Source organism: Oncorhynchus clarkii, unplaced genomic scaffold (assembly GCF_045791955.1).
Source record: "Oncorhynchus clarkii lewisi isolate Uvic-CL-2024 unplaced genomic scaffold, UVic_Ocla_1.0 unplaced_contig_8895_pilon_pilon, whole genome shotgun sequence".
NCBI classification, from domain to species: domain Eukaryota; kingdom Metazoa; phylum Chordata; class Actinopteri; order Salmoniformes; family Salmonidae; genus Oncorhynchus; species Oncorhynchus clarkii.
Window position 1 is genome coordinate 12501 of NW_027260951.1, and position 25000 is coordinate 37500.

The 25000-nt window shown below is 46.3% G+C and overlaps 1 protein-coding gene across 7 annotated transcripts in view; it reads left to right on the forward strand.

Moving 5' to 3' along the window:
* The window catches only part of LOC139402500 (dystrophin-like), a 60738-nt gene that overhangs the window by 11486 nt on the left and 24252 nt on the right, over positions 1-25000 (forward strand). For all 7 annotated transcript variants that reach the window (XM_071146484.1, XM_071146481.1, XM_071146478.1 and 4 more), the window contains 5 exons: positions 13316-13377; positions 13739-13813; positions 15745-15946; positions 22824-22909; positions 23632-23789. In XM_071146484.1, the coding sequence (XP_071002585.1) occupies positions 13316-13377; positions 13739-13813; positions 15745-15946; positions 22824-22909; positions 23632-23789 (583 nt within the window). The remainder of the gene's footprint in view (positions 1-13315; positions 13378-13738; positions 13814-15744; positions 15947-22823; positions 22910-23631; positions 23790-25000) is intronic.

Below are 25000 nucleotides of genomic sequence, written 5' to 3' on the forward strand. Positions count from 1 at the left end.
TTTTATATCATAGAATATCTCCCTGTCTTCTTCTCGCCAGTCACTGCGTCCGTCGAGCATTCCTTCACACACACAGAGGGTAAATATCACCTTGGTGTGATAGCAAGGCTGATTTCACTGTGATTGTTTCTGCAATTTAGTGCAATTGTGCGCGCGGTATATTTGCCTATGTTTGGTGTTGTTAACCCGAGATGGGCCGTTCATTGTTTGCAGACGGCCTTATAAAAAGGTGCTGAGCTGAGCAGCGGTCAACATTTCCAATCGCCCTGTTGGTACTCAATCACGAGGGTAGTCTCTCTCTGGGCAATGAATGAAGAACGGATGTTCACTGTTATAATCACATAAATAAATGCATTACATTTATATGCACTGTTTATACCGTTGATAAAACATATGATTGTAGTCGTGAAATGTGTGCGAGGAATCGGGGGCGGGTGCAGATTTTTGGACAGAAATGTGACTGCAGGTTTTGTGCGTGTAATGTGTGTGTGTGTGTGGGCGCGCGTGCGTGCGTGACAAAATACAGCTCGAGCGTGAGATCCAAAACGCATCTTGCTTTTCTCTGCCTTTCTTTTCGTTCACCTCGACTTGGAAGAGTGTGATGTGCCTAGGCACGTTCGGGTATTCTTCTGTCGTTTGTGTGTGTGTGTGTATATATAAGGATCATATATCAATGAGTGTGTGGATTGTGGAGGTTTATAATTCACAGAAAGTGTTTGAGCTACAATATAGAACTACTTGTCATTAGTAAGATACTTTCATTGCTGTGGGCTATTTATAATACAGTGTATGACAGCATGTATTCATGTATTTATAATACAGTGTATGACAGCATGTATTCATGTATTTATAATACAGTGTATGACAGCATGTATTTATAATACAGTGTATGACAGCATGTATTTATAATACAGTGTATGACAGCATGTATTTATAATACAGTGTATGACAGCATGTATTTATAATACAGTGTCTGACAGCATGTACAGTGTATGACAGCATGTATTTATAATACAGTGTATGACAGCATGTATTTATAATACAATGTCTGACAGCATGTATTTATAATACAGTGTATGACAGCATGTATTTATAATACAATGTCTGACAGCATGTATTTATAATACAGTGTATGACAGCATGTATTTATAATACAATGTCTGACAGCATGTATTTATAATACAGTGTATGACAGCATGTATTTATAATACAGTGTATGACAGCATGTATTTATAATACAGTGTATGACAGCATGTATTTATAATACAGTGTCTGACAGCATGTATTTATAATACAGTGTATGACAGCATGTATTTATAATACAGTGTATGACAGCATGTATTTATAATACAGTGTATGACAGCATGTATTTATAATACAGTGTATGACAGCATGTATTTATAATACAGTGTATGACAGCATGTATTTATAATACAGTGTCTGACAGCATGTATTTATAATACAATGTCTGACAGCATGTATTTATAATACAGTGTCTGACAGCATGTACAGTGTCTGACAGCATGTATTTATAATACAGTGTATGACAGCATGTATTCATGTATTTATAATACAGTGTATGACAGCATGTATTTATAATACAGTGTCTGACAGCATGTATTTATAATACAGTGTATGACAGCATGTATTTATAATACAGTGTCTGACAGCATGTACAGTGTATGACAGCATGTATTTATAATACAGTGTATGACAGCATGTATTTATAATACAGTGTATGACAGCATGTATTTATAATACAGTGTATGACAGCATGTATTTATAATACAGTGTCTGACAGCATGTATTTATAATACAGTGTCTGACAGCATGTACAGTGTATGACAGCATGTATTTATAATACAGTGTATGACAGCATGTATTTATAATACAGTGTATGACAGCATGTATTTATAATACAGTGTCTGACAGCATGTACAGTGTATGACAGCATGTATTTATAATACAGTGTATGACAGCATGTATTTATAATACAGTGTCTGACAGCATGTATTTATAATACAGTGTATGACAGCATGTATTGGGGTTAAAGATTAGCTATTTTATTTATGCAAGAACCATAAATGATGCACACTTCATATTTCACATTTATGGGAAAAATGAAACCTTCTATTATCAATTATTGAGATTCCAAGTGAGTCATTCAAACATTTCTTCAAACTTGTGACAGATTCTTCACACATGTGTGTGTGTGTGTGTGTGTGTGTGTGTGTGTGTGTGTGTGTGTGTGTGTGTGTGTGTGTGGTCAAGGGTGTGTGTTTTATGAAGTAGGATAGTACATCAATTTATCCCACTGATATAACATCATTCTTACCTGAACACATTTTGAGGGTGTGGTCTCTCACATGTCTGTGGACATAGATGTGGTCTCTCACATGGATGTGGTCTCTCACATGTCTGTGGACATAGATGTGGTCTCTCACATGGATGTGGTCTCTCACATGGGTGTGGTCTCTCACATGGATGTGGTCTCTCACATGGATGTGGTCTCTCACATGGGTGTGGTCTCTCACATGGATGTGGTCTCTCACATGGGTGTGGTCTCTCACATGGGTGTGGTCTCTCACATGGGTGTGGTCTCTCACATGGGTGTGGTCTCTCACATGGATGTGGTCTCTCACATGGATGTGGTCTCTCACATGGGTGTGGTCTCTCACATGGATGTGGTCTCTCACCTGTCTGTGGACATGGGTGTGGTCTCTCACATTGATGTGGTCTCTCACATGGGTGTGGTCTCCCACATGGATGTGGTCTCTCACATGGGTGTGGTCTCTCACATGGGTGTGGTCTCTCACATGGGTGTGGTCTCTCACATGGATGTGGTCTCTCACATGGGTGTGGTCTCTCACATGGGTGTGGTCTCTCACCTGTCTGTGGACATGGGTGTGGTCTCTCACATGGGTGTGGTCTCCGGCTGGTGGAGCTGACTGCTAGGATGACATTTAGTTTATTTTACACACTCACTTTAAAAGGACATGGTCAATTGGTTATTGCATATTAATTACTCAATAAGGACTTTATTTTTCTTTGGGATTCTTTAAAACAAGCTCTACTTTGTTTCCCTAAAGGCTGTTTGATCACACTTAACAAAGGGAAGGTGGTCCTGTGGTCCTAGTCGTAGGAAGTAGGGGTGCTGAGGGGGTTGTAGAACCCCCTGGTAAATCACTATTTATTAAATAGTGATTGTATTTTTAGAATTTCACCAAATTATTGCACCAGGCCTTTATTACTCCGGTACAGTGGAGAAAAATCCCCCCTCCTCCCCCCCTCCCTCCATGGCAAAACATCTTCCCGCGGCCATGCTAGCAGTTACCTTTCAGTCCCCTTCATGCTGCATTATTACCAGGTAAATGCTGCTTCACCCACAGTGACACACTTCAAGTGTGGTTGCACCTGCAAGTACCCAAAACAAAAAGCCTTGGAAAGGTTACATCTGTGGTTCCCAACCTTTTTCAGTTACTGTTCCACCAGCTGAATTCTGCTCTGCCTGGAGTACACCTGGAGTACCCCCTCATGTGCATTTTACCAGTAGGCCTATGGTCTCACGAGTCATCTCAAGTAGCCCGTGTGGAAAGGCTTAGTACCGTCAAGAGTCCTAGTACCCCCAAGAGTCCTAGTACCCCCAAGAGTCCTAGTACCGCCAAGAGTCCTAGTACCGCCAAGAGTCCTAGTACCCCCAAGAGTCCTAGTACCCCCAAGAGTCCTAGTACCCCCAAGAGTCCTAGTACTCCCAAGAGTCCTAGTACCCCCAAGAGTCCTAGTACCCCCACGAGTCCTAGTACCCTCGGTTGGTTACATGATGATATTGACACACTCCAAAAAGCAGCGGTCTAATGCATCTCAGTGCTAACAGCGTCACTACAGACACCCTGGTTCGAATCCAAGCTGTATCACAACCGGCCGTGATTGAGAGTCCCATAGGGCGGCGCACAATTGGGCGGCATCGTCCGGGTTTGGCCGGTGTAGGACGTCATTGTAAATAAGAATTTGTCCTTAACTGACTTGCCTAGTTAAATAAAATAAAAAATGTGTTACATGATGATCTTGGATTGAGCTAAAACAAGCTCTGGATAGTTGACAAGAGTTTCACCTCAGCAGTAGCAGCAGCAGATCCAATATGTCCGCTTCAGTACAATATTTACATGATGACATACAGAAGAAGACCTACTGGATTACAACAGACACGAGACCTACTGGATTACAGCAGACAGGAGACCTACTGGATTACAGCAGACAGGAGACCTACTGGATTACAGCAGACAGGAGACCTACTGGATTACAGCAAACAGGAGACCTACTGGATTACAGCAGACAGGAGACCTACTGGATTACAGCAGACAGGAGACCTACTGGATTACAGCAGACAGGAAACCTACTGGATTACAGCAGACAGGAGACCTACTGGATTACAGATGGCAGACAGGAGACCTACTGGATTATAGCGAGCAGACAGGAGACCTACTGGATTACAGCGAGCAGACAGGAGACCTACTGGATTACAGCGAGCAGACAGGAGACCTACTGGGTTACAGTGAGCAGACAGGAGACCTACTGGGTTACAGTGAGCAGACAGGCAGGCAGGTCTTTCTAGTAAAAGAGGTTGACATCTCAATGAGACACAGATTCCTGGTCACAGAAAGGACACAGCATGAATAATGAATCTCTCTCTAGCTCTAGTGTGCTGCCACACACACACACACACACACACACACACACACACACACACACACACACACACACACACACACACACACACACACACACACACACACACACACACACACACACACACACACACACACACGCTCTAGTCTCACAGTAGCTACAGTTTGCATGGCAGGTTTATTAGGATCATTACACTGCTGTTATTTTAGAGTTAGACTAGACATAACAGCTAGTTAACTGTTATTTTAGAGTTAGACTAGACATAACAGCTGGTTAACTGTTATTTTAGAGTTAGACTAGACATAACAGCTAGTTAACTGTTATTTTAGAGTTAGACTAGACATAACAGCTGGTTAACTGTTATTTTAGAGTTAGACTAGACATAACAGCTGGTTAACTGTTATTTTAGAGTTAGACTAGACATAACAGCTGGTTAACTGTTATTTTAGAGTTAGACTAGACATAACAGCTATTTTAGAGTTAGACTAGACATAACAGCTGGTTAACTGTTATTTTAGAGTTAGACTAGACATAACAGCTGGTTAACTGTTATTTTAGAGTTAGACTAGACATAACAGCTAGTTAACTGTTATTTTAGAGTTAGACTAGACATAACAGCTAGTTAACTGTTATTTTAGAGTTAGACTAGACATAACAGCTAGTTAACTGTTATTTTAGAGTTAGACTAGACATAACAGCTGGTTAACTGTTATTTTAGAGCTAGACTAGACATAACAGCTAGTTAACTGTTATTTTAGAGTTAGACTATACATAACAGCTGGTTAACTGTTATTTTAGAGTTAGACTAGACATAACAGCTAGTTAACTGTTATTTTAGAGTTAGACTAGACATAACAGCTAGTTAACTGTTATTTTAGAGTTAGACTATACATAACAGCTGGTTAACTGTTATTTTAGAGTTAGACTAGACATAACAGCTAGTTAACTGTTATTTTAGAGTTAGACTAGACATAACAGCTGGTTAACTGTTATTTTAGAGTTAGACTAGACATAACAGCTGGTCAACTGTTATTTTAGAGTTAGACTAGACATAACAGCTGGTTAACTGTTATTTTAGAGTTAGACTAGACATAACAGCTGGTTAACTGGTATTTTAGAGTTAGACTAGACATAACAGCTAGTTAACTGTTATTTTAGAGTTAGACTAGACATAACAGCTAGTTAACTGTTATTTTAGAGTTAGACTAGACATAACTGCTAGTTAACTGTTATTTTAGAGTTAGACTAGACATAACTGCTAGTTAACTGTTATTTTAGAGTTAGACTAGACATAGCAGCTGGTTAACTGTTATTTTAGAGTTAGACTAGACATAACAGCTGGTTAACTGTTATTTTAGAGTTAGACTAGACATAACAGCTAGTTAACTGTTATTTTAGAGTTAGACTAGACATAACAGCTAGTTAACTGTTATTTTAGAGTTAGACTAGACATAACAGCTGGTTAACTGTTATTTTAGAGTTAGACTAGACATAGCAGCTGGTTATGTGTTCTCACATCTGTTTTGGTGTAAGGTGGTCCTCAAAACAGGTTTGTGGTCAAAGGAGCCACCTAAGCAATAATGCACCTCGGGGGTTTGTGGTATATGGCCAATATACCATGGCTAAGGGCTGTTCTTACGCACAACACAACGCAGAGTGCCTGGACACAGCCCTTAGCCGTGTGTCACGGTCGTCCTCCTCTTCATCTGAAGAGGAGAGGCGAGAAGGATCGGAGGACCAAAATGCGGCGTGATAAGTGTCCATGGTAAATCTTTAATCAAGAAAGTACTGAACACTGAAAACTATACAAAACCAGTAAACAAAATAACAACCGTGAAGCTAATGCAAGCTGCGCTGAAACAAGCCATCAACATAGACAATCACCCACAAACAAACAGTGCAACCCAGGCTACCTAAGTATGATTCTCAATCAGAGACAACTAATGACACCTGCCTCTGATTGGGAATCATACTAGGCCGAAACATAGAAATACCCCAAATCATAGAAAAACAAACATAGACTGCCCACCCAACTCACGCCCTGACCATACTAACTAAATACAAAACAACGGAAATAAAGGTCAGAACGTGACACCGTGGTACATTGCCCATAGCAGTGTGTCTGTTCACACTGCTATGCTTTATCTTGGCCAGGTCGCAGTTGCAAATGAGAACTTGTTCTCAACTAGCCTACCTGGTTAAATAAAGCTGAAAAAACAAATAAAATTAAAAAAATATACCACAAACCCCCGAGGTGCCTTATTGATATTATAAACTGGATACCAACGTAATTAGAGCAGTAAAAATAAATGTTTTGTCATACCCGTGGTATACGGTCTGATATACCACGGCTGTCAGCCAATCAGCATTCAGGCCTGGAACCAGCCAGGTTATAATTTAGAACATAGCCTATAGGCTACACTAGTCTAGAGTATTAGTAGAGTACTAGTGCAACGTGAACGCTCCATCCACAGTATAGTCACTATGGAAACCATTCAGTCATTCATTTTGGCCTCTACTGAACGTCTTTTAATAACAATGACATGAATAAACATAGAATTGATAGAATGTTTAAAAATAGAATTGGTGAGAGGATCAGTCTCTTCCTGGAAATGCCTGATGGGATTATTCTCCACTTCATAGTGATGTAAATGACTAGTACTGGTGTGTTTCATATTAGTGTAGACTACAAGGCCTGCCTTGTGGAAGATGTCTTTCCACCTCTATGTGACGACCTGGTTACAAGGGGGGGAAATTGGCTAGTATCATTTTATAGAAGGAGTGGCTATGACATCATGCATATACACTGAGACACACCTTCAAGTCAAGGATGGTGTTGCGTTACTTAGCCTAAATGCCGGTGAGATAACACCCTTATATAGCCAGGGTGTGCCAGCAGAAGATTTTGTTACATGCACAACCAGGTTAATCAACATACTATGGAAGGGGCCTCCCAAGTGGCGCAGGGGTCTAAGGCGTCACTACAGATCCGGGTTCGATCTCGGGCTGTGTCGCAGCGGTCTAAGGCGTCACTACAGATCCGGGTTCGATCTCGGGCTGTGTCGCAGCGGTCTAAGGCTTCACTACAGATCCGGGTTCGATCTCGGGCTGTGTCGCAGCCGGCCGCGACCGGCTCCAAGAGGCGGTCGTCCGGGTTAGGGGAGTGTTTGGCCCAGCGTCGTCCGGGTTAGGGGAGGGTTTGGCCCAGCGTCATCCGGGTTAGGGGAGGGTTTGGCCCAGCGTCGTCCAGGTTAGGGGAGGGTTTGGCCCAGCGTCGTCCCGGTTAGGGGAGGCTTTGGCCGAGCATCGTCTGGGTTAGGGGAGGGTTTGGCCAAGCATCGTCTGGGTTAGGGGAGGGTTTGGCCCAGCATCGTCTGGGTTAGGGGAGGGTTTGGCCCAGCATCGTCTGGGTTAGGGGAGGGTTTGGCCCAGCATCGTCTGGGTTAGGGGAGGGCCTGCCGGGATGTCCTTGTACCATCGTGCACTAGCGACTTCTGTGGTGGCGTGGGCGTATGCACGCTGACACGGTTGCCAGTTGGACGGTGTTTCCTCCATCACATTGGTAGCCAGTGGCCACCGTTTCCCTTGATGACAGCTTTGCACACTCTTGGCATTCTCTCAACCAGCTTCATGAAATAACCACCTGGAATGAATTTCAATTAACAGGTGTGAATTGTTAAAAGTTCATTTGTGGAATTTCTTTACTTTTGAATGTGTTTGAGCCAGTCAGTTGTGTTGTTACAAGGTAGGGGTGGTATACAGAAGAGAGCCTTATTTGGTAAAAGACAGTCCATGTTATGGAAAGAACAGTTCAAGTAAGCAAAGAGAAACGATAGTCCATCATTACTTTTAAAACATGAAGAACTTTGAAAGTTTCCTCAAGTGCAGTCGCAAAAACCGAGTGATGGCGAGCGACGGAGTGCTGCATCAGATGACCTGGCCTCCACAACCACCCGACCTCAACCCGAATTGAGATGGTTCGGGATGAGTTGGACCGCAGAGTGAAGGAAAAGCAGCCCAACAAGTGCTCAGCATATGTGGGAACTCCTTCAAAACTGTTAGAAAAGCATCCCTCATGAAGCTGGTTGAGAGAATGCCAAGAGTGTGCAAAGCTGTCGTCAAGGCAAAGGGTGGCTACTTAGAAGAATCTCATATATATAATATATTTTGATTTGTTTAATATGCGTCCCAAATGACACCCTATTCCCTCTTGGCCAAAAGGAGTGCACAATAAAGGGTCATTTGGGACGTAACATTGACTTGACTTCTTGTCTAAACCTTCTGACGCATCACGTCTCCACACACTTCCTCATACACTCTCTTACCCACTCCTGCTCTATTTTGGTCGCACACTTTTCTTCAATCTGCTTTGAGCTGGCAGCAGTGGTGAGGAGTAGGTGTGATGATGGGAGATATAGGAGAAGGAGAAAGGAATGGAGAGGTGGAGGAGGAGGTCACGTGGAGAAGGAGGTGGAAGAGAGGAGAGGAGGGAGAGAGGTGGAGGAAGAGAGGAGAGGTGGAGGAGGAGGTCACGTGGAGAAGGAGGTGGAAGAGAGGAGAGAGGAGGGAGAGAGGTGGAGGAAGAGAGGAGAGGTGGAGGAGGAGGTCATGTGGAGAAGGAGGTGGAAGAGAGGAGAGGAGGAAGAGAGGTGGAGGAATAGAGGAGAGGTGGAAAATAAGAGAGGAGAGGAGGAAGAGGAGAAGTGGAGGAGGAGGTAATGTGGAGAAGGATGTGGAAGAGTGGAGAGGAGGAAGAGAGGTGGAGGAAGAGAGGAGAGGTGGAAAAGAAGAGAGGAGAGGAGGAAGAGGAGAGGTGGAGGAGGAGATAATGTGGAGAAGGATGTGGAAGAGAGGAGAGGAGAAGAGGAAGAAGAGAGGAGAGGTGGAAGAGAGGTGGAGGTGGAGAAGGAGGTGGAAGAGAGGAGAGGAGGAAGAGAGGTGGAGGAAGAGAGGAGAGATGGAAAAGAAGAGAGGAGAGGAGGAAGAGGAGAGGTGGAGGAGGAGATAATGTGGAGAAGGATGTGGAAGAGAGGAGAGGAGAAGAGGAAGAAGAGAGGAGAGGTGGAGGTGGAAGAGAGGAGAGGAGGAAGAGAGGAGAGGTGGAAAAGAAGAGAGGAGAGGAGGAAGAGGAGAGGTGGAGAGGTGGTAATGTGGAGAAGGATGTGGAAGAGAGGAGAGGAGGAAGAGGAAGAAGAGAGGAAAGGAGGAAGAGAGGAGAGGTGGAGGAGGAGGTCATGTGGAGAAGGAGGTGGAAGAGGAGAGGAGGAAGAAAGGTGGAGGAAGAGAGGAGAGGTGGAAAAGGAGAGGAGAGGAGGAAGAGGAGAGGTGGAGGAGAAGGATGTGGAAGAGAGGAGAGGAGAAGAGAAGAGGAAGAAGAGAGGAGAGGTGGAAGAGAGGTGGAGGTGGAGAAGGAGGTGGAAGAGAGGAGAGGAGGAAGAGAGGTGGAGGAAGAGAGGAGAGGTGGAAAAGAAGAGAGGAGAGGAGGAAGAGGAGAGGTGGAGGAGGAGATAATGTGGAGAAGGATGTGGAAGAGAGGAGAGGAGAAGAGGAAGAAGAGAGGAGAGGTGGAGGTGGAAGAGAGGAGAGGAGGAAGAGAGGTGGAGGAAGAGAGGAGAGGTGGAAAAGAAGAGAGGAGAGGAGGAAGAGGAGAGGTGGAGGAGGTGGTAATGTGGAGAAGGATGTGGAAGAGAGGAGAGGAGGAAGAGGAAGAAGAGAGGAAAGGAGGAAGAGAGGAGAGGTGGAGGAGGAGGTAATGTGGAGAAGGAGGTGGAAGAGAGGAGAGTAGGAAGAGAGGTGGAGGAAGAGAGGAGAGGTGGAAAAGAAGAGAGGAGAAGAGGGAGAGGTGGAGAGGAGAGCGGTAGTACTGTAACTAGTAGCTAACACTTTGGCTAGACTAAGTGATTTGACACAGAGTCACTGTAAATGCAGGTGGAATTATATAACAGCTAGCCAGTTTAACTGCCGCCACACACACACAAACACACACTCCAGTGGAGCCAGCAGCAGCTGTCCTCCTTGCCAAGGTGAGAGAGGGTCATGCTGAGAGTTTTAGTCTGAGTGGTGTTTGGAATGCAGGAACCATCACCCACTGTCTTTACTGTCTTCCCTGGTCCCTTTAAACTGCTTCACCCTGCTTCACCCTACAGGACCATCACTGTCTTCCCTGGTCCCTTTACCCGGCTTCACCCCACAGGACCATCACTGTCTTCCCTGGTCCCTTCACCCTGCTTCACCCTGCTTCACCCTACAGGACCATCACTGTCTTCCCTGGTCCCTTTACCCGGCTTCACCCCACAGGACCATCACTGTCTTCCCTGGTCCCTTCACCCTGCTTCACCCTGCTTCACCCCACAGGACCCATCACGGTCTTCCCTGGTCCCTTTACCCTGCTTCACCCCACAGGACCCATCACTGTCTTCCCTGGTCCCTTTACCCTGCTTCACCCCACAGGACCATCACTGTCTTCCCTGGTCCCTTCACCCTGCTTCACCCTGCTTCACCCTACAGGACCATCACTGTCTTCCCTGGTCCCTTTACCCAGCTTCACCCCACAGGACCCATCACTGTCTTCCCCAGTCCCTTCACCCTGCTTCACCCTGCTTCACCCTACAGGACCATCACTGTCTTCCCTGGTCCCTTTACCCTGCTTCACCCTACAGGACCATCACTGTCTTCCCTGGTCCCTTTACCCTGCTTCACCCCACAGGACCCATCATTGTCTTCCCTGGTCCCTTCACCCTGCTTCACCCTACAGGACCATCACTGTCTTCCCTGGTCCCTTTACCCGGCTTCACCCCACAGGACCATCACTGTCTTCCCTGGTCCCTTTACCCTGCTTCACCCCACAGGACCCATCACTGTCTTCCCTGGTCCCTTTACCCTGCTTCACCCTGCTTCACCCTACAGGACCATCACTGTCTTCCCTGGTCCCTTTACCCGGCTTCACCCCACAGGACCCATCACTGTCTTCCCTGGTCCCTTTACCCTGCTTCACCCTACAGGACCATCACTGTCTTCCCTGGTCCCTTTACCCTGCTTCACCCCACAGGACCATCACTGTCTTCCCTGGTCCCTTTACCCTGCTTCACCCCACAGGACCCATCACTGTCTTCCCTGGTCCCTTTACCCTGCTTCACCCTGCTTCACCCCACAGGACCCATCACTGTCTTCCCTGGTCCCTTTACCCTGCTTCACCCTACAGGACCATCACTGTCTTCCCTGGTCCCTTTACCCTGCTTCACCCCACAGGACCCATCACTGTCTTCCCTGGTCCCTTTACCCTGCTTCACCCCACAGGACCCATCACTGTCTTCCCTGGTCCCTTTACCCTGCTTCACCCTACAGGACCATCACTGTCTTCCCTGGTCCCTTTACCCTGCTTCACCCCACAGGACCCATCACTGTCTTCCCTGGTCCCTTTACCCTGCTTCACCCCACAGGACCCATCACTGTCTTCCCTGGTCCCTTTACCCTGCTTCACCCTACAGGACCATCACTGTCTTCCCTGGTCCCTTTACCCTGCTTCACCCCACAGGACCCATCACTGTCTTCCCTGGTCCCTTTACCCTGCTTCACCCTACAGGACCATCACTGTCTTCCCTGGTCCCTTTACCCTGCTTCACCCCACAGGACCCATCACTGTCTTCCCTGGTCCCTTTACCCTGCTTCACCCCACAGGACCCATCACTGTCTTCCCTGGTCCCTTTACCCTGCTTCACCCTACAGGACCATCACTGTCTTCCCTGGTCCCTTTACCCTGCTTCACCCTACAGGACCATCACTGTCTTCCCTGGTCCCTTCACCCTGCTTCACCCCACAGGACCATCACTGTCTTCCCTGGTCCCTTTACCCTGCTTCACCCCACAGGACCCATCACTGTCTTCCCTGGTCCCTTTACCCTGCTTCACCCTACAGGACCATCACTGTCTTCCCTGGTCCCTTCACCCTGCTTCACCCCACAGGACCATCACTGTCTTCCCTGGTCCCTTCACCCTGCTTCACCCCACAGGACCATCACTGTCTTCCCTGGTCCCTTCACCCTGCTTCACCCCACAGACACACACACACACAATCAGTGTGTACACGGCGTCACATGTGATATAACCCCTTTGTGTACTCTTTGCAGTCAACACGTCCCTTGCGCTGTGTGTGTGTGTATGTGTGTGTGTGTGTGTGTGTGTGTGTGTGTGTGTGTGTGTGTGTGTGTGTGTGTGTATACTCAGGCACGTGGACAGATAGGGCTCTACCTGAGCAGAACACATGCCCCTTTGCCCTTCCAATCTCCAAAGTGTCCTTTTGGGTGGTGGTAGAAATTCACACACTGATATTTGTTTGTTGTATACATTTTGTTGTTGTTGTTCTGAGCTCACTGCCTGTAAGTCGTCGTGGTAACTGTAGCATATGGTAGGATTATTCTAGTGAATAGGACTGAAGCCTTTGAGGCGAAGGGATTTCTATTTGTGTCATTTAATTTGCCTTTAAGATGTGTCCCTCTATTGCTTCTATGGAACTAAATGATCAAAGTCATAATTGCTTAACGAGCTGTTGCGGAAAACCTTTTTAGACCCCGAAATATCTGTGGACGGGCCAGGTTGTATTGACCTCTGTATTCTCCTGACCTCTCCTTCAGCCACCAGACACAGACAACATGCTGGGACCATCCCAAGATGGCCGACCTCTACCAGTCTCTGGGTAAGAGGTCCACATACAGTGGACCAACAGACAAATTGAACCTTTGTCAAGTAGGACCTATTTCAGTTGTACTTGATTAGGTTTGCCCTGTATAGGGTTTTAAAATTCAGTGAACTTTCAATGAATTCCCTGTTTTCCTGCTTATTCCCATTCCGGGAATCCTCCAACCAGGATTTCGGGAAAACCAGAGAGAATTTATTGAAAGTTTCCGGAATTTTGCAACCCTAGCTCTTTACAATTGTATTGTACTGTACCAAAAGTGTGAGCGAGCGACATCAAGTCCAGTAGCAGGACCAATGGCTGATTATTGGATGGAGATACACTGTGTTTAGTTTTACTGTCTCTCCATGCGTCTCTGCAGCCGACCTGAACAACGTGCGTTTCTCAGCCTACCGGACAGCCATGAAGCTGAGACGCCTGCAGAAAGCTCTGTGTCGTAAGTCCAACCCTCTCACAGTGTCACCGCCCAAAACTACCTCATCTCCCCCACCAGCTCTCCAACCCTCTCACAGAGTCACCGCCAAAACTACCTCATCTCCCCCACCAGCTCTCCAGCCCTCTCACAGTGTCACCGCCCAAACTACCTCATCTCCCCCACCAGCTCTCCAGCCCTCTCACAGTATCACCGCCCAAACTACCTCATCTCCCCCACCAGCTCTCCAGCCCTCTCACAGTGTCACCGCCCAAACTACCTCATCTCCCCCACCAGCTCTCCAACCCTCTCACAGTATCACCGCCCAAAACTACTGTCCTACAGTACCTCCTCTACTCCATCACCCCTCAGAGTCACTGTCCTACAGTACCTCCTCTACTCCATCAGCCCTCACAGAGTCCCTGTCCGACAGTACCTCCTCTACTCCATCACCCCTCACAGAGTCCCTGTCCTACAGTACCTCCTCTACTCCATCAGCCCTCACAGAGTCACTGTCCTACAGTACCTCCTCTACTCCATCAGCCCTCACAGTCACTGTCCTACAGTACCTCCTCTACTCCATCAGCCCTCACAGATTCACTGTCCTACAGTACCTCCTCTACTCCATCCGCCCTCACAGAGTCACTGTCCTACAGTACCTCCTCTACTCCATCACCCCTCACAGAGTCACTGTCCTACAGTACCTCCTCTACTCCATCACCCCTCACAGAGTCACTGTCCTACAGTACCTCCTCTACTCCATCAGCCCTCACAGTCACTGTCCTACAGTACCTCCTCTACTCCATCAGCCCTCACAGAGTTACTGTTCTACAGTACCTCCTCTACTCCATCACCCTCTCGTCCGTTGTCCTCCCCTCACACTCTCCATCACTCACTCATTCATCGTTACACATCAGTTACACATCAGTTACTCTGTTACACATCAGTTACTCTGTTACACATCAGATACTCTGTTACACATCAGTTACTCTGTTGCACATCGGTTACACATCAGTTACTCTGTTGCACATCGGTTACACATCAGTTACTCTGTTGCACATCAGTTACTCTGTTACACATCAGCTACTCTGTTACACATCAGTTACTCTGTTACACATCAGTTACTCTGTTGCACATCAGTTACTCTGTTGCACATCAGTTACTCTGTTACACATCAGTTACTCTATTACACATCAGTTACTCTGTTACACATCATATACTCTGTTACACATCCGTTACTCTGTTGCACATCAGTTACTCTGTTGCACATCAGTTACTCTGTTGCACATCAGTTACTCTGTTACACATCAGTTACTCTGTTGCACATCAGTTACTCTGTTACACATCAGTTACTCTGTTACACATCAGTTACTCTGTTGCACATCAGTTACTCTGTTACACATCAGTTACTCTGTTGCACATCAGTTACTCTGTAACTCTCTCTTTCTCTTACCCACACTCACTCACCCTCTTCTTCTCTCCCTCCATCATCTCGTCTCCTCCACTCCACTCTTCTCTCCCCCTCCTCTCTGTTCTCCCTCCCTCCCTCCTCCACTCATCTCCTCCACTCCACTCCTCTCTCTCCCTCATCTCCTCCACTCCTCTCTCCTCCTCCATCATCTCATCCTCTCCTCTCTCCCCTCCCTCCACCACTGCTCCTCTCTCATCTCCTCCACTCCTCCATCCCTCCCTCATCTCATCCTCTCCTCTCTCCTCCATCACTCCCTCATATCATCCACTCCTCTCCTCTCTCCCCTCCCTCATCCTCTCCTCCATCCCTCCCTCATCTCCTCCTCTCCTCTCTCCTCCCTCATCTCATCCTCTCCTCTCTCCCCTCCCTCATCTCATCCTCTCCTCTCTCTCCTCCCTCCCTCCTCTCCTCCACTCCTCTCTCCTCCTCCATCATTGCATCCTCTCCTCCCTCATCTCAACTCCCTCCCTCCTCTCCTCTCCAGTGGACCTCCTGGGTATGCCCGCAGCGTGTGAGGTCTTTGAGCAGCATGGCCTGAAGCAGAATGAGCATCTGATGGACATCATGCAGGTGATGACGTGTCTGACCAGCCTCTATGAGAAACTGGACCAGCAGCATGGGAACCTGGTCAACGTCCCGCTGTGTGTCGACATGTGTCTCAACTGGCTGCTAAATGTTTATGACACGTACGTATAGTACACACACAACACTCACGACACGACACTTAACGACACGACGCGTACTTAACGACACGTCCCTATCGACACGTACTTAAAACTTCTTAGGGCTGAAATCCCGTTAACGGGATCGATTTGACAACAGCCAGTGAAAGTGCAGGGCGCCAAATTCAAAACAACAGAAATCTCATAATTAAAATTCCTCAAACATACATGTATCTTATATCGTTTTAAAGGTAATCTTGTTGTTAATCCCACCACAGTGTCCGATTTCAAATAGGCTTTACAGCGAAAGCACCACAAACGGTTATGTTAGGTCACAAAAAAGCACAAAGTCACAAAAAGCACAAATAGAGATACAATTAATTACTAACCCTTGATGATCTTCATCAGATGACACTCATAGGACTTCATGTTACACAATACATGTATGTTTTGTTTGATAAAGTTCATATTTACATTTTAAAAAATCTCAGTATACATTATTCACTAGTTCCAAAAACATCCGGTGATATTGCAGAAAGCCATTTTACATTATTTTTTTTACATTCATTTTATAGAAATACTCATTATAAATGTCGATAAATACAATTGTTAGACATGGAAATATAGATATACCTCTCCTTAATGCAACCGCTGTGTCAGATTTTTTTTAAACATTACCGAAAAAGCAAACCATGCAATAATCTGAGACGGCGCTCAGAAAATAAATACAATTATCGGCCATATTCCCTTACCTTTGACGATCTTCATCAGAATGCACTCCCAGGAATCCTAGTTCCACAATAAATGCTTGATTTGTTCGATAATGTCCATTATTTATGTCCAAGTAGCTACTTTTGTTAGGGCGTTTAGTACACAAATCCAAACGCTCGTGCAGGTCCAGCCGAACGTCGGACTAAAACTTAAAAAATGTATATTACACGTCGAAGAAACTTGTCAAACTAAGTATAGAATCAATCTTTAGGATGTTGTTAACATAAATATTCAATAACGTTCCAACCGGAGAATTCCTATGTCTGTAGAGAAGCAATGGAACGCAGGTCGGTATCATGTGAAATGCGCGTGACCAGGACCACTGACTCAAACAGCTCCCATCCGGCTCCACAACACAGTAGAAGCCTCATTCAAATTTCTAAAGACGGTTGACATCTAGTGGATGTGCAACTTGATCAATATCCCACTGTGTATTCAATAGGGGCTGGGTTGAAAATCGACCAACCTCAGATTTCCCACTTCCTGTTTGGCTTTCTTCTCAGGTTTTTGCCTGCCATATGAGTTCAGTTATACTCACAGACATCATTCAAACAGTTTTAGAAACTAATATGTAGCAAACAGTTGCTAATATGCATATATTAGCAACTGGGACTGAGGAGCAGTCCGTTTACTCTGGGCACCTTTCATCCAAGCTACTCAATACTGCCCCTGCAGCCATAAGAAGTTTTAACGACACGTCCCTAACGACGCGTACTTAACGACACGTCCCTAACGACACGTCCCTAACGACGCGTACTTAACGACATGTCCCTAACGACACGTACTTAACGACACGTCCCTAACGACGCGTACTTAGCGACACGTACTTAACGACACGTCCCTAACGACACGTCCCTAAACGACGCGTACTTAACGACACGTCCCTAACGACATGTACTTAACGACACGTCCCTAACGACACGTCCCTAACAACACGTACTTATCAACACGTCCCTAACGACACGTACTTATCAACATGTCCTTAACGACACGTACCTAACGACACGTCCCTAACGACACGTACTTATCAACATGTCCCTAACGACACGTCCCTAACGACACGTCCCCAACGACACGTACCTAACGACACGTACTTATCAACACGTCCCTAACGACACGTACTTATCAACACGTCCCTAACGACGCAGACTTATCAACACGTCCCTAAAAACACGTACTTAACGACACGTCCCTAACGACGCGTACTTAACGACACGTACTTATCAACACGTCCCTAAAGACACGTACTTAACGACACGTCCCTAACGACACGTACTTAACGACACGTCCCTAACGACACGTCCCTAACGACGCGTACTTAACGACACGTCCCTAACGACACGTCCCTAACGACACGTACCTAACGACACGTCCCTAACGACACGTCCCTAACGACACGTCCCTAATGACACGTACCTAACGACACGTACTTATCAACATGTCCCTAACGACACGTACCTAACGACACGTACCTAAGGACACGTCCCTAACGACACGTCCCTAACGACACGTACCTAACGACACGTACCTAACGACACGTACCTAACGACACGTACCTAACGACACATACCTAACGACACATACCTAACGACACGTCCCTAACGACGCTTACTTAACGACACGTCCCTAACGACACGTACTTAACGACACGTCCCTAACGACACGTCCCTAACGACACGTCCCTAACAACACGTACTTATCAACACGTCCCTAACGACACGTAATTATCAACATGTCCCTAACGACACGTCCCTAACGACACGTACCTAACGACACGTCCCTAACGACGCGTACTTAACAACACGTACTTATCAACACATCCCTAACGACACGTACTTATCAACACGTTCCTAACGACGCGTACTTATCAACACGTCCCTAACGACGCGTACTTAACGACACGTACTTATCAACATGTCCTTAACGACACGTACCTAACGACACGTCCCTAACGACACGTACTTATCAACATGTCCCTAACGACACGTCCCTAACGACACGTCCCCAACGACACGTACCTAACGACACGTACTTATCAACACGTCCCTAACGACACGTACTTATCAACACGTCCCTAACGACGCAGACTTATCAACACGTCCCTAAAAACACGTACTTAACGACACGTCCCTAACGACGCGTACTTAACGACACGTACTTATCAACACGTCCCTAAAAACACGTACTTAACGACACGTCCCTAACGACACGTACTTAACGACACGTCCCTAACGACACGTCCCTAACGACGCGTACTTAACGACACGTCCCTAACGACACGTCCCTAATGACACGTACCTAACGACACGTCCCTAACGACACGTCCCTAACGACACGTCCCTAATGACACGTACCTAACGACACGTACTTATCAACTTGTCCCTAACGACACGTACCTAACGACACGTACCTAAGGACACGTCCCTAACGACACGTCCCTAACGACACGTACCTAACGACACGTACCTAACGACACGTACCTAACGACACGTACCTAACGACACATACCTAACGACACATACCTAACGACACGTCCCTAACGACGCTTACTTAACGACACGTCCCTAACGACACGTACTTAACGACACGTCCCTAACGACACGTCCCTAACAACACGTACTTATCAACACGTCCCTAACGACACGTAATTATCAACATGTCCCTAACGACACGTCCCTAACGACACGTCCCTAACGACACGTACCTAACGACACGTCCCTAACGACGCGTACTTAACAACACGTACTTATCAACACATCCCTAACGACACGTACTTATCAACACGTTCCTAACGACGCGTACTTATCAACACGTCCCTAACGACGCGTACTTAACGACACGTCCCTAACGACACGTCCCTAACGACACGTACCTAACGACATGTCCCTAACGACACGTATTTATCGACACGTCCCTAACGACACGTCCCTAACGACACGTCCCTAACGACACGTACCTAACGACACGTCCCTAACGACACGTCCCTATCGACACGTACCTAACGACGCGTACTTAACGACACGTACCTAACGACACGTACCTAACGACACGTCCCTAACGACACGTACCTAACGACACGTACTTATCAACATTTCCATAACGACACGCCCCTAACGACACGTCCCTAACGACACATACCTAACGACACGTACCTAACGACACGAACCTAACGACACCTACCTAGCGACACCTACCTAGCGACACCTACCTAACGACACGTACCTAACGACACGTACCTAACGACACGTACCTAACGACACGTCCCTAACGACACGTACCTAACGACACGTACCTAACGACACGTACCTAACGACACGTACCTAACGACACCTACCTAACGACACCTACCTAACGACACGTACCTAACGACACGTACCTAATGACACGTACCTAACGACACGTCCCTAACGACACGTACTTATCAACATGTCCCTAACGACACGTCCCTAACGACACGTACCTAACGACACGTCCCTAACGACACGTCCCTAACGACACGTCCCTAATGACACGTACCTAACGACACGTACTTATCAACATGTCCCTAACGACACGTCCCTAACGACACGTACCTAACGACACGTACCTAAGGACACGTCCCTAACTACACTTCCCTAACGACACGTCCCTAACGACACGTACCTAACGACACGTACCTAACGACACGTACCTAACGACACCTACCTAACGACACGTACCTAACGACACATACCTAACGACACATACCTAACGACACGTCCCTAACGACGCTTACTTAACGACACGTACTTAACGACACGTCCCTAACGACACGTCCCTAACAACACGTACTTATCAACACGTGCCTAACGACACGTACTTATCAACATGTCCCTAACGACACGTCCCTAACAACACGTACTTATCAACACGTCCCTAACAACACGTACTTATCAACACATCCCTAACGACACGTACTTATCAACATGTCCCTAACGACACGTCCCTAACGACACGTACCTAACGACACGTCCCTAACGACACGTCCCTAACGACACGTCCCTAATGACACGTTCCTAACGACGCGTACTTATCAACACGTCCCTAACGACGCGTACTTAACGACACGTCCCTAACGACACGTACCTAACGACATGTCCCTAACGACACGTACTTATCGACATGTCCCTAACGACACGTCCCTAACGACACGTCCCTAACGACACGTACCTAACGACACGTCCCTAACGACACGTACCTAACGACACGTCCCTAACGACACGTCCCTATCGACACGTACCTAACGACGCGTACTTAACGACACGTACCTAACGACACGTACCTAACGACACGTCCCTAACGACACGTACCTAACGACACGTACTTATCAACATTTCCCTAACGACACGCCCCTAACGACACGTCCCTAACGACACATACCTAACGACACGTACCTAACGACACGTACCTAACGACACCTACCTAGCGACACCTACCTAACGACACGTACCTAACGACACGTACCTAACGACACGTACCTAACGACACGTCCCTAACGACACCTACCTAACGACACGTACTTAACGACACGTACCTAACGACACGTACCTAACGACACCTACCTAACGACACGTCCCTAACGACACGTACCTAACGACACGTCCCTAACAACACGTACTTATCAACATGTCCCTAACGACACGTCCCTAACGACACGTACTTATCAACATGTCCCTAACGACACGTCCCTAACGACACGTCCCTAACGACACGTACCTAACGACACGTACCTAATGACACGTCCCTAACGACACGTACCTAACGACACGTCCCTAACGACACGTACCTAACGACACGTACCTAACGACACGTACCTAACGACACCTACCTAACGACACCTACCTAACGACACGTCCCTAACGACATGTACTTATCAACATGTCCCTAACGACACGTCCCTAACGACACGTCCCTAACGACACGTACCTAACGACACGTACTTAACGACACGTACCTAACGACACGTCCCTAACGACACGTCCCTATCGACACGTACCTAACGACGCGTACTTAACGACACGTACCTAACGACACGTCCCTAACGACACGTCCCTAACGACACGTACCTAACGACACGTACCTAACGACACGTACCTAACGACACCTACCTAACGACACCTACCTAACGACACGTCCCTAACGACATGTACTTATCGACATGTCCCTAACGACACGTCCCTAACGACACGTCCCTAACGACACGTACCTAACGACACGTCCCTAACGACACGTACCTAACGACACGTCCCTAACGACACGTCCCTATCGACACGTACCTAACGACGCGTACTTAACGACACGTACCTAACGACACGTACCTAACGACACGTCCCTAACGACACGTACCTAACGACACGTACTTATCAACATTTCCCTAACGACACGCCCCTAACGACACGTCCCTAACGACACATACCTAACGACACGTACCTAACGACACGTACCTAACGACACCTACCTAGCGACACCTACCTAACGACACGTACCTAACGACACGTACCTAACGACACGTACCTAACGACACGTCCCTAACGACACCTACCTAACGACACGTACTTAACGACACGTACCTAACGACACGTACCTAACGACACCTACCTAACGACACGTCCCTAACGACACGTACCTAACGACACGTCCCTAACAACACGTACTTATCAACATGTCCCTAACGACACGTCCCTAACGACACGTACTTATCAACATGTCCCTAACGACACGTCCCTAACGACACGTCCCTAACGACACGTACCTAACGACACGTACCTAATGACACGTCCCTAACGACACGTACCTAACGACACGTCCCTAACGACACGTACCTAACGACACGTACCTAACGACACGTACCTAACGACACCTACCTAACGACACCTACCTAACGACACGTCCCTAACGACATGTACTTATCAACATGTCCCTAACGACACGTCCCTAACGACACGTCCCTAACGACACGTACCTAACGACACGTACTTAACGACACGTACTTAACGACACGTCCCTAACGACACGTCCCTATCGACACGTCCCTATCGACACGTCCCTAACATCTGATTTATTGATATGATTGATTGATCTGATTTATTGATATGATTGATTGGTTTCACAGAGGAAGAAGTGGAAAAATCAGAACTCTGTCCTTCAAAACCGGCATCATCTCACTCTGCAAAGCACACCTGGAGGACAAATACAGATGTAAGTAGTGACTGATCTTTATATTACCTCACCTGGAGGACAAATACAGATGTAAGTAGTGACTGATCTTTATATTACCTCACCTAGAGGACAAATACAGATGTAAGTAGTGACTGATCTTTATATTACCTCACCTGGAGGACAAATACAGATGTAAGTAGTGACTGATCTTTATATTACCTCACCTGGAGGACAAATACAGATGTAAGTAGTGACTGATCTTTATATTACCTCACCTGGAGGACAAATACAGATGTAAGTAGTGACTGATCTTTATATTACCTCACCTAGAGGACAAATACAGATGTAAGTAGTGACTGATCTTTATATTACCTCACCTGGAGGACCAATACAGATGTAAGTAGTGACTGATCTTTATATTACCTCACCTAGAGGACAAATACAGATGTAAGTAGTGACTGATCTTTATATTACCTCACCTGGAGGACAAATACAGATGTGGTCTAGTATGTTAGTATAACTAGTATATAGAGACAGTATCCATGTGGTCTAGTCTGTTAGTATAACTAGTATATAGAGACAGTATCCATGTGGTCTAGTCTGTTAGTATAACTAGTATATAGAGACAGTATTCATGTGGTCTAGTCTGTTAGTATAACTAGTATATAGAGACAGTATCCATGTGGTCTAGTCTGTTAGTATGTATCTCTTGACTTGGGTATTTCCCTCCCTCCCTCCCTCCCTCCCCCACCTCTTACCAGTCCTGTTCCGCCAGGTAGCCAGTGCAACAGGGTTCTGTGACCAGCGGAGGCTGGGTCTTCTCCTCCATGATTCCATCCAGATCCCCCGTCAGCTGGGAGAGGTGGCCTCCTTCGGGGGCTCCAACATCGAGCCCAGCGTCCGCAGCTGCTTCCAGTTTGTATGTGAAGCTAGTAGCTGTGGTCCTAGCTATGCACACACACACACATACACACACACAAACAACGTACATATAACATACAGGCGTATAAACTACCTCACATTCCACACTACTGTGCTAAGCACATTCTGCAGATCACACGGTAACCATTCTGTGCACTGTGGGAAAATGTCTGACAAAGTGTCTCTTTAGGTAGAGAGAGAGAGTCATTTGTGGTTAATCAATAGGTCTATACATTGCACTCTAAAAATACCATACAAAAAAATACTATTATAAAAAATAGGAATAAAGAAGGACATCAGACAGGACTGCTGGGAAGATCTGAGTTGGAATCATCTTTCTAGATTATCCACAGCAGCCAATTTAGCCAAAGTACATATGTTAGCCTGCTAGCTATGTTAGCCTGCTAGCTATGTTAGCCAAAAAACATAAGTTAGCCTGCTAGCTAGGTTAGCCAAAGTAAATATTTTTTAGCCTGATATCTATGTTAGCCAAAGTACATATGTACTGAGTTGGAATCATCTTTCTAGATTATCCACAGCAGCCAATTTAGCCAAAGTACATATGTTAGCCTGCTAGCTATGTTAGCCTGCTAGCTATGTTAGCCAAATAACATATGTTAGCCTGCTAGCTAGGTTAGCCAAAGTAAATATTTTTTAGCCTGATATCTATGTTAGCCAAAGTACATATGTTAGCCTGCTAGCTATAGCCTAATGAAACAACATATTGAATGTGTTAGCCAGAGTATATATGTTAGCCTGGTGGCTATGTTAGCCAACGTACACCTGTTAGCCTGGTAGCTATAGTGAATCACCATACTGAATATGTTAGCCACAGTACATCTGTTAGCCTACAAGCTATAGTGAATCACTATACTGAATGTGTTAGCCAAAGTACATCTGTTACCCTGCTGTCTATGTTAGTCAAAGTACATATGTTAGCCTGCTAGCTATAGTGAATCACCATACTGAATGTGTTAGCCACAGTAAATCCATTACCCTATGGTGATCTGTAATCTATGGTCCATCTGTCAGCCAGTGGAAATAACTTCTCATCAGTCATCACTGCGTCGGTACCCAGCAGTAAATATGTCCATGTCCATATGTAGAATGGAATGGAAAACGCCTGCTTTACAATCCAGGAGAAAACAGTAGCAGGAGAGTTTGTAGTTCTGTATTATTTTAAACTTGTTTTTCTAGAGTAATATAACA